The following is a 14347-nucleotide window of genomic DNA, read 5'->3' as shown; positions in this document are numbered from 1 at the left end:
ATACTCTCATTTTGAGCTAATATTAAATTGCCCTAAAACATATTAATTTGTGGGTGTCCTCCCAGGACCCTAGCTATTTGGGTATCATTATGACTTCATTATCAGATAGAATAATAATAAAAGCCAGCTTCAAACCTGCACATAATTCTTTTTTGCTTCTAGCTCCATCTCTGCCAATCCTACCTTTCTTTGATAATGATAAATGTATTATTCTTAAGGCTTGGATGCATAGAAAGCAGGAATACACAGGCTGATCAGACTAGATCCAAGCTATTGAACCTCAGCCTTCTTCTCTACCTTCACCTGTACCTCCCCTGCATTCTACTTCCTATCCTCCCTCCTTCTACTTAACATGCTTCATCAGTTACACAAGTTCTTAGAGGCTTAAGATAGACTTCCTGCTCCCTCACTCCCTCTTTCGCAAAGGATGGGAATAGCAATCTGAAGCCCAACCTGGAGAGGACTTGCAAGGAGGTGGCTGATATCTGCTCTCTTATGCATTCCCCACAGTGTAACAAAGAATGCAAAATGTGAACTGGATGAAAATAAGAGTTTTCAGTACAGTACAACCCTCATATGTGCGGGACCAGTAACCACTACTTCACTTACCTGCATCCAAAAAATATGGTCCCTCTAGGTCTCTGGAGGTCCTCCAGCATGACTCTATGGTCAACTTCCACTGGAAATATAGGGTTTGCTATTATCCACAATTTTCATTATCACTGGTAAGTATGGAAACATATCTCCTGCAGATACAGGGCTTGTATTGTACTTCCATTTACTAATTCCAGTTCCAAACAAAAACCAGGAGGGGGAATGTGCTCACTAGCAACTAGGTTTACAGCTTATACTGAAGTTTCAAATAGTGTTATAACGTGATCTTGTGAACAACACCATTTAGTGCAAATACAATGCACTAAAAGCCCAGAAAATCAGTCCTGTGTCCGATTTGATACACGGCTGTGCTCAAAACCTGGAAATTTAGGAAATTATATTATCTTAAAAGCATAGTATTGCTTGGATATGGGGCTTGGATGTGCACAAGCCTCCGTTTTTTTTGGGGGGGGGGGATCTGGAATGGATCCCCTGCAAAAATGGAGGGCCAACTGTACAGCCAAAAAAACCCTTTCCTTTAGCAGTTTATGTGCATATTTGATTGCTCAATGACAAGAAATTCTGTTTGGATGCATTCTTATAAAATGAAACTATCTATTAAAGGAAGGAGGGAGAAAGAGAGAACATGTAGTTTGTTTAGCATCTCCTTCAGATGCTAGTTTAAGAGGAGAGCTTACTTTGAGAACTTCATCTTTTAATACACGTTACAGTGAACTCATTTAACAAAAAGGCACTAAAATATGAAAACACTAATAAGTTTATAAAAAAAACAATCAGTCTACACTTGTATATAATGTGATTTGAGCATCCACAGATTTTGGCATCCACAGGGGTCCTAGAACCAAACCAAAATGGATAGCCAGGGCCCAGTGTAGTTTGTTTAAAACTGGTTACATGTACAAGCATACAGATTAGTACATTTCTGTAATTTAAGCCAAAACCAAATGTGTTTGTATTTTGTGATGCTGATAATACAACTAAACAAATGAATAAGAAAGAGCCGACTTACAAAAGTTGAGGGAAGAATAAACCAAAGAGATCCAACAAGTCCACCACAAGGCAAATATCATCGTTCCTGGTAAAGGAATAGAAAAATGTTCAAATAATCACAGCCTTTTAAATGATCCCCATTACAGCCTAAAAGTTAATGATGTGCACATAGGAGAAAAAGAACAACCTGATGCACTAAGGCAATTCAGGGGCTGAGCAGATGGGTCAGGAAAGCATAGGCTTAATCCATGCTTTCCTGGCCTGAATGCTAACCCGCATCAGTCCCTGTACTGATGCAGGAATAGGCAGGTACTTACACACTCATCTGTCCCCATGCCATAGACCCAGTATCGCCACATGCCCCTTACCTTATTCTTCCACTGATAATACCAAGGAGATGCCCATTGTCCTGCCTGACATGAAAACAGGGCATATGGCTGCACCCATATGATCAGGCACCTCAAAGACATGGTGATGTGGGTCCTTTCATTAAGGTAATGGGAGAGTAAGGTAAGGAACCATCTGAGCCGCAAATTCAAATGGGAACAATGTTCCTATAATCCGATTCTTGATTCGCTTTATAGCCCAGTGGGAATGGGACCATGGAGACACATAATAACCCTGCTTACATGCTTCCATAGACACCTGTTTTGTTCTTGCTTGAATGCTAGACTAGGTAAGCATTTAGTCTAATCTAGCAGAGATCTTATTTGCTTTTAAAGAATCAGGGAGGCCATCAAAGACAAAAGTGTTGTAAGAATAGAAATATTTAACTCCCCTTCACTGATTGAGTAAAAAAAGCTAACAACACAATCAAGATACACTCTGCCTTGCAGCAGTAGCAGTAATATGGACCTAATTTCAAGAAGTGTTCAGTAGGCACAGACACAACAGTTTCCAAACCGGCTAGGAATACTACTGACCCTAATACTATCAAATCCAATCAGCACAGAAGTTGAAACTTTCCCAGACTCAACCAGGTTTAATTTCAAAATAAGAAGCTGGGAGAGTGGAGGTGGGGTTGATTATTCATGAGGAAATTCAAATGGAGAGTCAGGAAGCCCAGAAAGTGAAACTGGAGACTGAAGGGGGGGAGCTAGGGATTCTACATTATCACCTAAACAACTGTAAAAGAAATGTCCTCCAATTCACCAATTTGCTATCTATAGTCAGGAGTGGGTTCTCCTACAAATAACAACAAGCAGAATAAAAAGTGTCTCCAAAAAAAAAAAAAAAGCAATTTTTGTTCCAGTTGGTGTTATGTATGGTTGGTGGTGGGGGGATATACCATTCATTGGTTTGGTGGCAGAGAGAAATGTGATACAGCAAGCATATGTGATGTATTCCATTTATGAGAAGGTTGGCCCCAATTGGGAAGAAGAAACTGAACTTTTTTTAATGGAGAGTAGTGAAATTCACTGAGGCCAGCTAATACCCACAATGCAAAAGTGACATGTTATTATATTTCGAGCTGCAGTCCAAGAGCTTTCGGAAAGCTGTAAAATTCCCACCTTTGCCCTTGTAGAAAAAGGGTTAACACCATAAAGACAGAAAGCTGTGAAGGCAAATAGGACAAAGGGCAGATCTTGCTAAACTGCAGAAAAGAAAACCAAAAACAAAGGAAAGCAATATTTGACAGGAAAAATTTAAGTCAATAATGTATGTCATATTTTTTTTTAAAAAAGGGTTAAAGGTGTATTATTAAAGACACAGCATATGATTTTCTTTAAGAACACCACAAGCATCATGGAGGCTGTCAAACCACTTGAGATAATGGAACCCTGCTATTTCCCTGGACGCTATGGATAACAGAGTTGTATCAGTGTTGGCTTACTTCCAGCTAACCCAAGGGTCAATGAGTAGGTGTTTCTTTTTAGACACAACATTATGTAGGATATTTAGAGAGTCACAAGAGACAACACTCACCCAACGGCAAACACTGTTTGAGAAAATGTCTGAAAACATCCAGATCCTTCAGTTTGGAGGTTATATAAAGACAGCATCCAGTGATGCAATGGAGCTTTTGGACTGATGGAGGAGGAGGCAAGGATGTTTGACTAATCTGTTGTATTCCAGGAAAGCATGATTGAAGACCTTTTCTTTGGAGGTTTTTAAACAGAGGCTGGATGGTCATCTATCAGAAGTGCTTGGATTGTGTATTCCTGCCTGGCAGGGGGCTGGACTGGATGGCCCTTGGGGTCTCTTCCAACTCTACAGTTCTAAAACTGGATTAAAATATCCAGACCTCTACTTTTCCCCATAGACATCAGAGAATCAGATTGCAGCTCCTCCATTAGTTAGAATAGAGACCTGTGTACTAAAAATATGTTAGAGGACATATATTTCTTTTTAAACATGAATGAATACAACTGACTGTTCTGTGCTTTATAACTGCTTATGCTGTGCCTGAAAGGAAAGTGGTCTTCATAGATATGACCTCCTGTGATGAAGAGCCTGTACAGACAGGCCAGAATAAAGCTGCTTTCGATCACTTTGGAGGTATGCTGTTTAAATGATGCAAAGGATTGGAGCGCAGCTTTGGCGCAGTTGGCACAGCTTCTGGCCTCTTAAGATACGTGTGTCATTTAAACGGCATACCTCCAAAGTGACCTGAAGCAGCTTTATTTTGGCCTGTCTATACTGGCCCATAGCTATCTAGTTAAAATGAAATCTTTCCTACAAGAACTCCTTCTCTCTATTCACGTATATGACTGGCTGAAGAGCCAGTGTAGGGTAGTGGTTTCAGCACTGGACTAAAACTCTGGAGACCAGGGTTTGAATATCCCATTTAGCTATGGAAACCCACTGGATGGCTTGGGTAAATCACATTCCTCAGAGGAAGGCAAAGGCAAACCCCACTGGACCAATCTTGCCAAGAAAACACCATGACAGGTTCGCAGTAAGTCAGAAACAACCTGAAGGCACAGAACAACAACAAACAAGTGTGAGTGTGGGTGAGAGTGAGAGGAACAAATATCTAAAGAGTCTAAAAGACAGTTGGGCAGTTTAATGATTACAGCATAGCATGGCCAAGCAATCTGATAAAGAGGAACAAGAGGATTGTGAAGGATTAACCAGAACTGTGGAAACTTGCTAGGAAGGCAGGAAGACAGGAATTAGTCAATGAACTAGTTCTGGAAATTATTAAGAAAGGTAACTTGAAGAAAGGATGTTGCTAAAACTATGCATTTTTGAATGTATAAAAGGTTTGAAGAAAGACAATTGGGTGTGACAGTCTTGGAATTGCCATTTAGGCAGCTGTCATCCCGTACGGAGATTAAAGATGTGCTTATTTTGAGCTACAATCGGACTCTGAACTTTCTTTGTTGCTGGGTGCTCCAAGGACCCTTCCGGCATAGGTTGGGAGGGCTTGCTACCCTCCCCCTTCAAGAGAAGTTCCTTTTCTTCCATGGGAAGGAGAAGGAAAGCACAAGGAAAGCCAGAGTTAGGTGAAGGGCCAAGGTAAACCCCTCTGGTAACATTGAGCTTTGTTGCTGGTTACTGGGGGCACCCTGGGAGAGGGAAGGCTCAAGGGAAGAGTTATTTGAAAATGGGAATCTTCTGCCTCTGGGAAAGGCAGGGAGAAATCCCCCTACACCATTAGACAACAAAGGTGTGCTTGGACTGCTATAGAAAGTCTGAGAAGTTTCAGAAATGATGGATGAATTCTTTGTTTCTGTCTTTACTACAGGAGAAGCTGGACAGAAACCAGCTTCTCCTATATATCATTTTCCTCAGGAAGATCATCAAAGGAACGAGTCATATAGATTAGGTTCTAGGGCTACAAAATAAAACAAAAAGGTGGACTGGACGACATCCATCAAGGGGTTCTCTAAGCATACAGAATGTTCAGACCTCAGCAGAGTTATTTTTTGGACTACAACCTCCCCCCCCCCCCCCCAAATTCTCCAGCCATTTGGGCAAGGATGGCTGGGAGATTCTGGCAATTGTAGTTTAAAAAAGTAAATTTCCCAAATTCTTAAAAATGTGGAACTGTGTGTATGTTTTCTTAAATATACAATTTGTGACTAAAACAAACATCTGAATGCAATACTGGAAGCTGATATAGCACCAGGGTGTTGTTGTTTTAAGAGATGGAGGGGAACACACACACATACAAAACCCTAGTCTTTTAATTTAATTGTTTTCCCTAAGTAAACGGACAGAAAATACAACTAAAGCTACAATTGGTCAACCCTGCAGAATCATATAGTTATAGAAAGCTGGAATAAACCCAAGTGCTAGTCCCCTTTAGAATACTTTATTACGGTCAAAGACCAGCATAAAAGAAACAAAACAACAACAACAGCATTAAAACAATAATGATAAAAATAATGCATTAATAATGATACATTAGTATTACATTAAAAACAATGCAGTAGGGTTGGTTACAGAACTGGGTGCTGTGCTCTTAAAAAGCAGGAGGATAAATCTGCCCACTGGGAAGATAAAACAATTTAAATCAACAATAAAATGAATTAAAATAAGAATAAAGAACAACTACAGTTGATAGGATTAAGGTAAGTCGGGCATAATGTGTTCTGCTAACAGAATTAATTTTGCTTTTTCTGCAAGTAATTGCAGACACACAAAATTGTGCCACTTTACAAGTTATTTGTGAGTTACAATCTGACAAAAGATAATTTAAATAAAAAAGTTTCAGATCTCCCTGGTTTATTTAGAAGGATTGGGGAGATCAGGACTTTACGGGCTTCACTGTAAAAATGACAATGAAATAGTATCTCCTGTGTTACAAGGGCATATTCTCTCAAGCACAGGAATCTTACTATATCTGCCCTCGAGTAGTGCTGAAGGTAATACGTTTAGTCTAGCTAACGAGAATGCTTTCCTGTGTTTGGGTATTGTTAGGTTCATCAAGTAATTTGCCATAATGGATGAACTGGCCCAATCCCAATAGTTGAAATATCTTGCAGACCGACTACGATGATTTTGGAGATCTAGATCTTTTATGCGTTGAAGCAGGGATGTAGCCGGGGGGGGGGGGGGGGGGGCGGGCCCCCCCCCCCTTCCATTAGAAAAATGAATGGTGTGTGCTGCTGCGCCGCCACTCCCAAGCCCCATTATAATGGTGGCACTTAGTCTGGACCCCCCCCCCCTTCCTAAAATCCTAGCTACGTCCCTGGTTGAAGTATAGCTGTTTTAGCTTTTGAGTGCCCCATAGCTTGAAGGGTATCTGGCGGAAGACCCATATTTTGTAATTTTGTGGTCAATGTCTTTTTCCACACTGAAAGATAACCATCCAATATCTGTTTAAAAATCTCCAATGAAGAGGGTTGCCTTGTGAGGCAGCTGATTCCATTCTCACACAGCTCTTATTGGCAGGATATATTTTCTAATGCTTAGGCAGAATCTCTTTTCTCATAATTTGAAGGATAACGTGGATAATAAGTATTTTTGTTTTGTTATTATGCTTTGCTGCTTATATTATTTATTTGTTCAATTTAGGTCCTGCTCTTCTTTCTCCCTGGGACCAGTGACAAAATACAATGATTTAAAATAAAAGTTTAGCTAAAATGTTACAGTATAACAGATTTTTAAAAACAAGTTGAAGAGTTCTAGTTGTTGAATTGTTTTTATTGTTATCATTACTGTTAGTTTGTTAATAAAATGAAATTTATTACGGTCGATGACAACTATAAAACACTTGAAATCAAATTGATACAGTACAGTGGAGAGTTTTTAATAAATATAGTAAGAAGTGAAAAATCTTTCACAACAAATCTGCCATGCACATTGTAATACCTGAATCCAAAACAGCATGTTGTTAAGCCTCCCTTAACAACTGGCTTTCAAACTGATCATAATCCATTCCTTTTCTTTTTAGTTTTGCTTTGACAAAAAGAATACGGATCCCCTGCTCTTTTAGGAACATGATGAAATGTAACAAGCTTTACATGGAGCGCCATATATCAGTGGAGCTTTTCCAAACTCAGCAGTGCAAAGCAGGACTGGAATTTTTAAAGAAGGTTTAGTATATATGCATGCTGCCAAAATGAGAATCGTGACATTTCTGTCTCAGCTTAAAAGGCCTGAGGGTTAAAAATCCAATGCTCAGTCCTGAAGTTTACACTCTGACTCATAGCATTTTAAAATGTTTTACCACCTACAAATCCTGGAATGCAGTCCACCTTTCCAGACCAGCAAATAGCACTGCCTTCTCTGAACATTGCTAAAGATAAACATTCCATTGATCCCAAGATCCATTCCAATTCGCTTTTAAGATCTGATTCTCTGTTCATCTACACCAACCATCCCTATGGAGCTCAATCTCCCTATCTAATCATTACTATAAGCTATTTTCTCCCACCTATGGTTTATTTCCCTACCTATGACAATATATGTGCCATATTCCTAAGTGTTTTATCAAAGATCTTTTGAAAGGGTCTATTTTGCTCTCTGTTTTGTGTGATTGCATTAAAACTGTGTTCCTCTTGGCTAAAAACATACAAAATCCTCGAGGACTGAGAAATTCTTTGGATGCCCTGTTCCTACAGATACCATGTTTACTTTGTTTTCCCCCTGAATCCGAAGCATACAAGACTTTGTTTTTCAGGAATATATGGAAAGAAACACATGAATGACCTCAGAATTTAGGAATCTGTCTTTATTTCTTTCATGTATGAATAAGCACTTTATGAGCAATGAATCATCAGGATTATATTATTGCTGTCGTTGTATTTAGTTCTCTAGTTTTAACATAGTTATTTTTTTTTAAAAAAAGAACAATTCATAACATAGAAAAGTAAAAAAGTAATTAAACTAGCAAAAACTTTAAAACCAGTTAAAAATGCAATCACACCCAGTCCTGAGACAGTGAATCTGCTCTGTTCATGAAAATAAGAAAAACAGTGGTTTTGCACACTTTATAAAGGAGGACTAACATCCTGTTAGCTACAGTGTCATAAGACAGCCATACAACCATGTGACTGTTTTCTATTCACATTGAGGATTATGATACCTTTGCCACAATCATACACACCCCTGAAACTCACTTTAAAAGTCAGTCAACCATCTCAGCCATCGGAGTTCTGTAGTGTTGGTGAATGAGGTGTTGCAGGATAATGTGACCAGTCCCTTCCTGGCAGTGTATGATGTCTTGATGTTAAAATGCCAGTGTATGATCCCATGGTGTCCTGGTACAATTATTTATCTCACCGCCGCTTGCTGGGGGATAACATGATTTGTGTGTGTGTGTGTGTGTGTGTGTGTGTGTGTGTGTTCTGTGCCTTCAAGCTATTTCTAATTTATAGCGACTCTTAGGTAGGGTTGCCATAAGTGAGGACCTCCAAACTGGGACAAATGTAGGACAAATGCAGGACAACATTTTCAAATGTAGGACACATTTTATAAAAATGGAGGACATGCAAAAATTGAGGCTTTTTTTTAATATAAATGCATGTTCTTTTAGGCATGATCAAAATGGAGGACATTTTGACATTATTCGTAGACGATCACGGAAATGTACTTCCCTTCTCTGGCCACCCCCCCTCTCCCCATTCCAAAACGACACATTTGAGCATTGAACATGGCTTATTTTAACATTGCCCTTTGCATATTTTCAGAGGCTTATTCCACAACCAAACCCTTTGGTCAAGGGACTTTGGTTTTTCTTCATTTTGACTGTTTGGTCACTAAATAAAGGAGACATGAAATGGAGTTAATGGGTACAGAGTTGTTAACAAAAAAGTCTTGTGAGACTCTGTAGGCAAGAGGTGCACCATGTTAAGAACTGCATTAAGCACACTTAGCTGCTGCCAACTGCTTTCACTCTTCACACTCATCCTATGGAATCCTGGGATTTGTAGTTTGTTTGTGGTGTCAAGGCGGGGCTTTGAATCTCAGGCATAAGAGAGGCAAAGGCTGGGGCTGCATCTACACTGGAGAAATAATCTGGTTTGAGACCATTTTAACTGCTTCTGCTGAATGCTATGGAATTCTGGGAATGGTGGTTTGTTCCAGCACCACAGCAATGGTTAACCCCCCTGGAAAGCTCTCTGACCAAGGTGACCAAGGCCCTCACCCCCAAATGTTAGGGCACCTAAGCAAAAAAATGTAGGACATGGCCAAAAATAAAAGCTAAAAAACCACCCTGTAATTATAATTCCATGCTTTCTTAGCCATGATCCAAATGGAGGACATTGAAATGTGACAGAAGAGGACAGTCCTGGAAAGGAGGAGGATGCCTGGTCACCTTGTCTCTAATCCAAAATGCACTGCAGAAATAAAAACAATGCTGGACTGAAATGCCGAAGTTCCTCACAAAACTGCATCCACACTGGGAAATAATCCAGTTTGAGAGTGACTTAACTGTCCTGGGTTAGTGCTGGGAATGCGGGGAATTGTGTATACACTGTGGCCCAGAGCTATCTCTGACGGGAGTCCCATAATCCCCAAACGTAGTTGAACTGCAGTGCCCAGAATGCCTCACCAGTTCCATCCACACTGCGAGAAATGGTCAGTTTGGAACTGCTCAGTGCTGGGGAATCCTGGGAATTGTAGTCTATTTGTGGCCTCTGAGCCATCACTGAACGAGAAGTCTCAATGTTCCCCAAACACTAGCATTCCCAGGATTCCCTAGCACTGAGTTAAAGCAGTCTCAAAGGGGTTATTATTCCTGCAGTGTGTGTGAGAGATATAAAAGCTAGGGACTGGATTCATTGGAGGATTCTGTGTCCAAAACACACTGCTTGGACTGCCAGGGCTCAGTGCTATGGAATCCTGGGAATGTAGTTTATTGTGGCACCAGAGCTCTCTCGACAGAGAAGGCCAAATGCCTCACACACCCAGAATTCCAGAGCATTTGCTTTGGCAGTTAAAGGGGTCTCAAAGTGCGGGGGGGGGGGAGGAAAAGAGCCAGGGAGAGTGAATGAGAGCTCACTCGGCTGGAGGAGGAGGAGAGGAGGGGAGCCAGGGAAGTGGCCAGGACCATCAGCCTCCTCTCTTCCACTGAAGACTGCTGGCAAGAGGCTCTGCCCCCGCCTCCATGTGGACCATTCAGCTTCCTTTTGTCAAGAAACTACAATTTCCCAGAATCCATGCCACTGAGCCATGGATGTTTAAGGGGGGTTCCAAACTATTTCTTCAGCCTTTGCTACCCTAAACCCTTCCTATTTACACAGCAAGGCAAAGCTCTTCCTTCCAAGCCATTGAAAACCAACCCAAGTGGAGGAGGGCTGACTGCTTCTTTCTCATTGGTCAGCTTCGGGAGAAATTTGCATATACAAGGAAAGGCGTTTAGGGCCTCAAAAACGATCCTATGATCAAGAATTACAAGAATACTGACCTGGTAGACATTTAAAAGATGAGGCAGAGACTCCCAGTAAACAGGAACGATTGATGGCCTTTTTTTCTTTGCTCACTGTAACCTGGAAGGTCAGCCTTTTTGCAAGACATATATACCAAGTGGGCGGGCAATAGCTTGAGTGGCAGATGTTTTGAAGCCCTGCTCTCTAGGCTAAGCCAGCCAGGGAGGCGGGAGGGTGGAACACAGCCATGGGGAGGGGTGGGGCTGCCTCCAGGGCTTGCTGGGGGGAGGTCCCAGGGGAGGGGCTAAACCAGGGTGGGACCATGTGGCCCCCCCCAAACTGGGAAGTCCTGCCCCAGGCGGGATATGGCAAGCCTACTCTTAGGTGACCCCTCATGGGGTTTTCTTGGCAAAATTTATTCAGAGGTGTTTGCATATTTAAAATTTGAAGGATGTCATATTGAGGTTGGAGCAAGATTGTTTCTGCTGCTCCCGAGATAGGATCTGACAATGGATTTAAACTACAGGAAAAAAATTCCAGCTTAACATTAGGAAGAACTTCCTGACCATAAAAGACAAGCACTCCCTTGAAGCATGGTGAGTCTTCTTCTTCAGATTGTTTTAAAAGATCCAAAGAAGCTGGAAATCATCTGCTGGGCATGCTTTGTGTGTTCTGCATGGGCAGAGGACTGGACTGGATGGCCCTTGTGGTCTCTTCCACCTCATTCTACTCATCCAACAGCACCGCTTCCCACACCACAAAAACACTGAGGCCTGAGTTGGCTGACTTCTAAGGTGGTTTCAGGGGTCGGATCAGGAAATGGAATGTAGCTATAGTGGCTTTGCTATGCCTCTGATCTTGGCCAATACATTTTCAAAGTCTTTGCAAATATTAATTTTGAAGATTAAAATGACAGGATAAATTATTAAGTTCCCGTTGAGAGCTGTACCTCAGAAGAATACTTCAATGTCCTCCTCCTCACTTCCAAACTACTTCAGGGGGTTAGAGGATCCTCGAAGAAGATTGGGGGGGGGGGAGCAAAAGAGCAAGAGGCTTCCCATTCCACAAGTTATTATTTATTTATCATTCATCTCATTCATTTAATTTCAAGGATTATATCCCACCTTTCCCCACAAGGCGACAGACACCTCTCATGGGATGTAAGTGCATCCATATCATTAAGAGGAGACTTCTTCCAGATTAGTGGTTTTGATAGCCTTCCCTTGAGCATAGAATTGATTTTTTTAATTCAGAGCACAATGCACTTTCATGGACATTTTTCACAGCGTGGGAACAACAGGCATCTGTTGTTGTTGTTTGTGTGTACCTTCAAGTCATTTCTGACTTACAGATACCTTTAGGCCTATCATAGATTTTCTTGGTTTTCAGAGGGGGTTTGCCACTCCATCTTCTGAATGAGGAATGTGACTTGCCCAAGTAGGTTTCCATGGTCCACGGAGATTCAAACCCTGGCTCCCAGAGTTGTAGTCCAACACTCAAGCTGCTATGCATGATGGCCCTCTACACTGCAGAATTAATACAGTTTGACACCACTTTAACTGCCATTGCCAATGCTATGGAAACCTGGGACTTGCAGTTTCACCAGGTCTTTCACCATCTCTGCCAAAAAGTGCGGGTGCTTCACAAAGCCACAAACCCCAGAATCCCATAGGTGGAGCCATGACAGTACAGCAGCATAAACTACTGCAGTGTGGCAATAGTCCCAGATTTCCTTACAATCAGCTGCAAACTCAAGGCAAGTAGCAGTCACCAATGCAGCCAGCATACGGAACTCAAGGCTCTCTCTCAGCATCTCTATGGCTCCATTCATACTACAACAAATAATCCAGTCTGACATCATTAAATGGCCTGGCTCAATGCTATGGAATTCTGGGAAGTGTAGTTTTGTGAGACATTTAGCTGTAGAATGCTCTGTTGCCACAAACAAATTGCAATTCCCAGAATTCCATAGCACTTAGCCATGGCAGTTAAAGTGGTGTCGCCTGGATTATGTTGCATGTGGATCCAGCTTTACTTACATGGCTGTCAAAAAAAAGCTGTTAAAATTAGAGAGATTGAATTATCTAAAAGGGGCCAGACTAATGGCAACATACCCTTGATCTATAATTGTATAACCAACCATAATCCCCAGTGTGTTGTAATCCAATCTGATAATTTAATTGTATGGAAACTTCCGTTATTTTATATGGTTTTATACTGTTTTAAGTGATCATATCTCGCAGGGTCGATCAAAGTGTAATAAAGTATAAAGATTGATTTTGATTTGATTTACCTGCCTACTGATGGACACCCCAGAAAATGCAAGAGCAAGGAGACAGATCAAGCAGGCAGAGGGCGCCTGATTTTCTGGGGGGCCAAAAAAGGCACAAAGAAGCCCTAGGGAAAAAGATAACCTACCTAAGGTAAACAACCCAGTATATGCCAACAAGAAGATCCACACAGGAGGAGGGAGCACATGGGTCCAAGCAGTCACCCCTTCCTTTGCTTCCAGAGAGTTTAAAGAAACAGAGTGTGTGACAGGAAAGCACTACACTGCTGACTAACACAGTTTGATACACTTTAAGTAAGTTCAAAGATAACGTGTTTAGTCTGTAGAATCAGTTTGGAGAGAGATTTTGTAGCACCTTGAGAATGACTGAAGAAGAAGTTGGCGGCATGAGCTTTCCTAGACTGTGATCTTCCCCAGCGTTGGACAAATACATCTCAGGAAGCAAACTCATGCTGCCAACTCTTTCTTCAGTCAGTCAGTCTCAGAGGTGCTACAAGATCTCTCTACATACTTTAGTGAGTGTAGCTCCATCTTAAGAACCAGGGTGGCCTCAGAGGTTGGAGTGCTGGACTGTGACTCAGAAGATCAGGTTCGAATCCGTGTCTTCGCATGATGACCTTGATCCGTCACATACTCCTCAGCCTCAGAGGGTGGTAATGATAAAAACCCCTCTGAACAAACTTGCCAAGGAAACCCTGTGAGAGGCTCACTTTAGGGTCGCCATCAGTCAAACAAGCACAACAAAAAGTTGATGGTTCTCTGGTGCATCTCCCTTCTCCCCCCCCCCCCTTGTAAATCTAAAATTGAATTAAATATAAAATTAAATTAAATACATGTTTTATAAAATTAAAAGAGCCCAGCATAGCGGGGAGGGGGAGCCGTCCAGTCTTTCTCCTTTCCCTCTGGGCTCCACTCTCTGGAAAGGAGGAGACCACCCGAACCCAGACCGACCAGACCACACCACCTGCTGGCCCAACGCGGATCCCGGCATAATAGAGAGGCAGCCAGGCCACGGCAGCCACGGCCCCCCGCTTTCCCCGCCTCCCTCCACATCGGCCAGACCACACCTGGCAGGCTGCGAGAGTCGCTTGGATTCAGCCCCAGACCCACGGCAGAAAGAAGGAAAAACCCACTTTCAGACGGCTGGACTGCCCTGGATCAGTGCAGCAGGGACCTTGGAACTTGG

General features: G+C 41.9%; 1 protein-coding gene across 5 annotated transcripts in view; it reads right to left on the bottom strand.

The window, feature by feature from the left end:
• The window catches only part of LOC121926283 (interleukin-1 receptor type 1-like), a 28826-nt gene extending 14682 nt beyond the window's left edge, over positions 1-14144 (bottom strand). Inside the window, exons 1-2 of one of the 5 annotated variants that reach the window (XM_042459130.1) lie at positions 14097-14144; positions 1625-1690 (exon numbers count right to left, since the gene is read on the bottom strand). In XM_042459130.1, the coding sequence (XP_042315064.1) occupies positions 1625-1685 (61 nt within the window). In that variant the 5' untranslated portion in view covers positions 1686-1690; positions 14097-14144. Of the gene's footprint in view, positions 1-1624; positions 1691-3531; positions 4108-7368; positions 7394-8618; positions 8761-14096 lie in introns of those variants that run through there. The other 4 variants (XM_042459131.1, XM_042459132.1, XM_042459129.1 and 1 more) reach the window with 4 other exon arrangements.
• Between the last annotated feature and the right edge of the window lie 203 nt (positions 14145-14347).

Source organism: Sceloporus undulatus, chromosome 3, assembly GCF_019175285.1.
Source record: "Sceloporus undulatus isolate JIND9_A2432 ecotype Alabama chromosome 3, SceUnd_v1.1, whole genome shotgun sequence".
NCBI lineage: Eukaryota > Metazoa > Chordata > Lepidosauria > Squamata > Phrynosomatidae > Sceloporus > Sceloporus undulatus.
The sequence above is the reverse complement of the archived record's forward strand: the minus strand, read 5'-3'. Positions and strand labels throughout refer to the sequence as shown.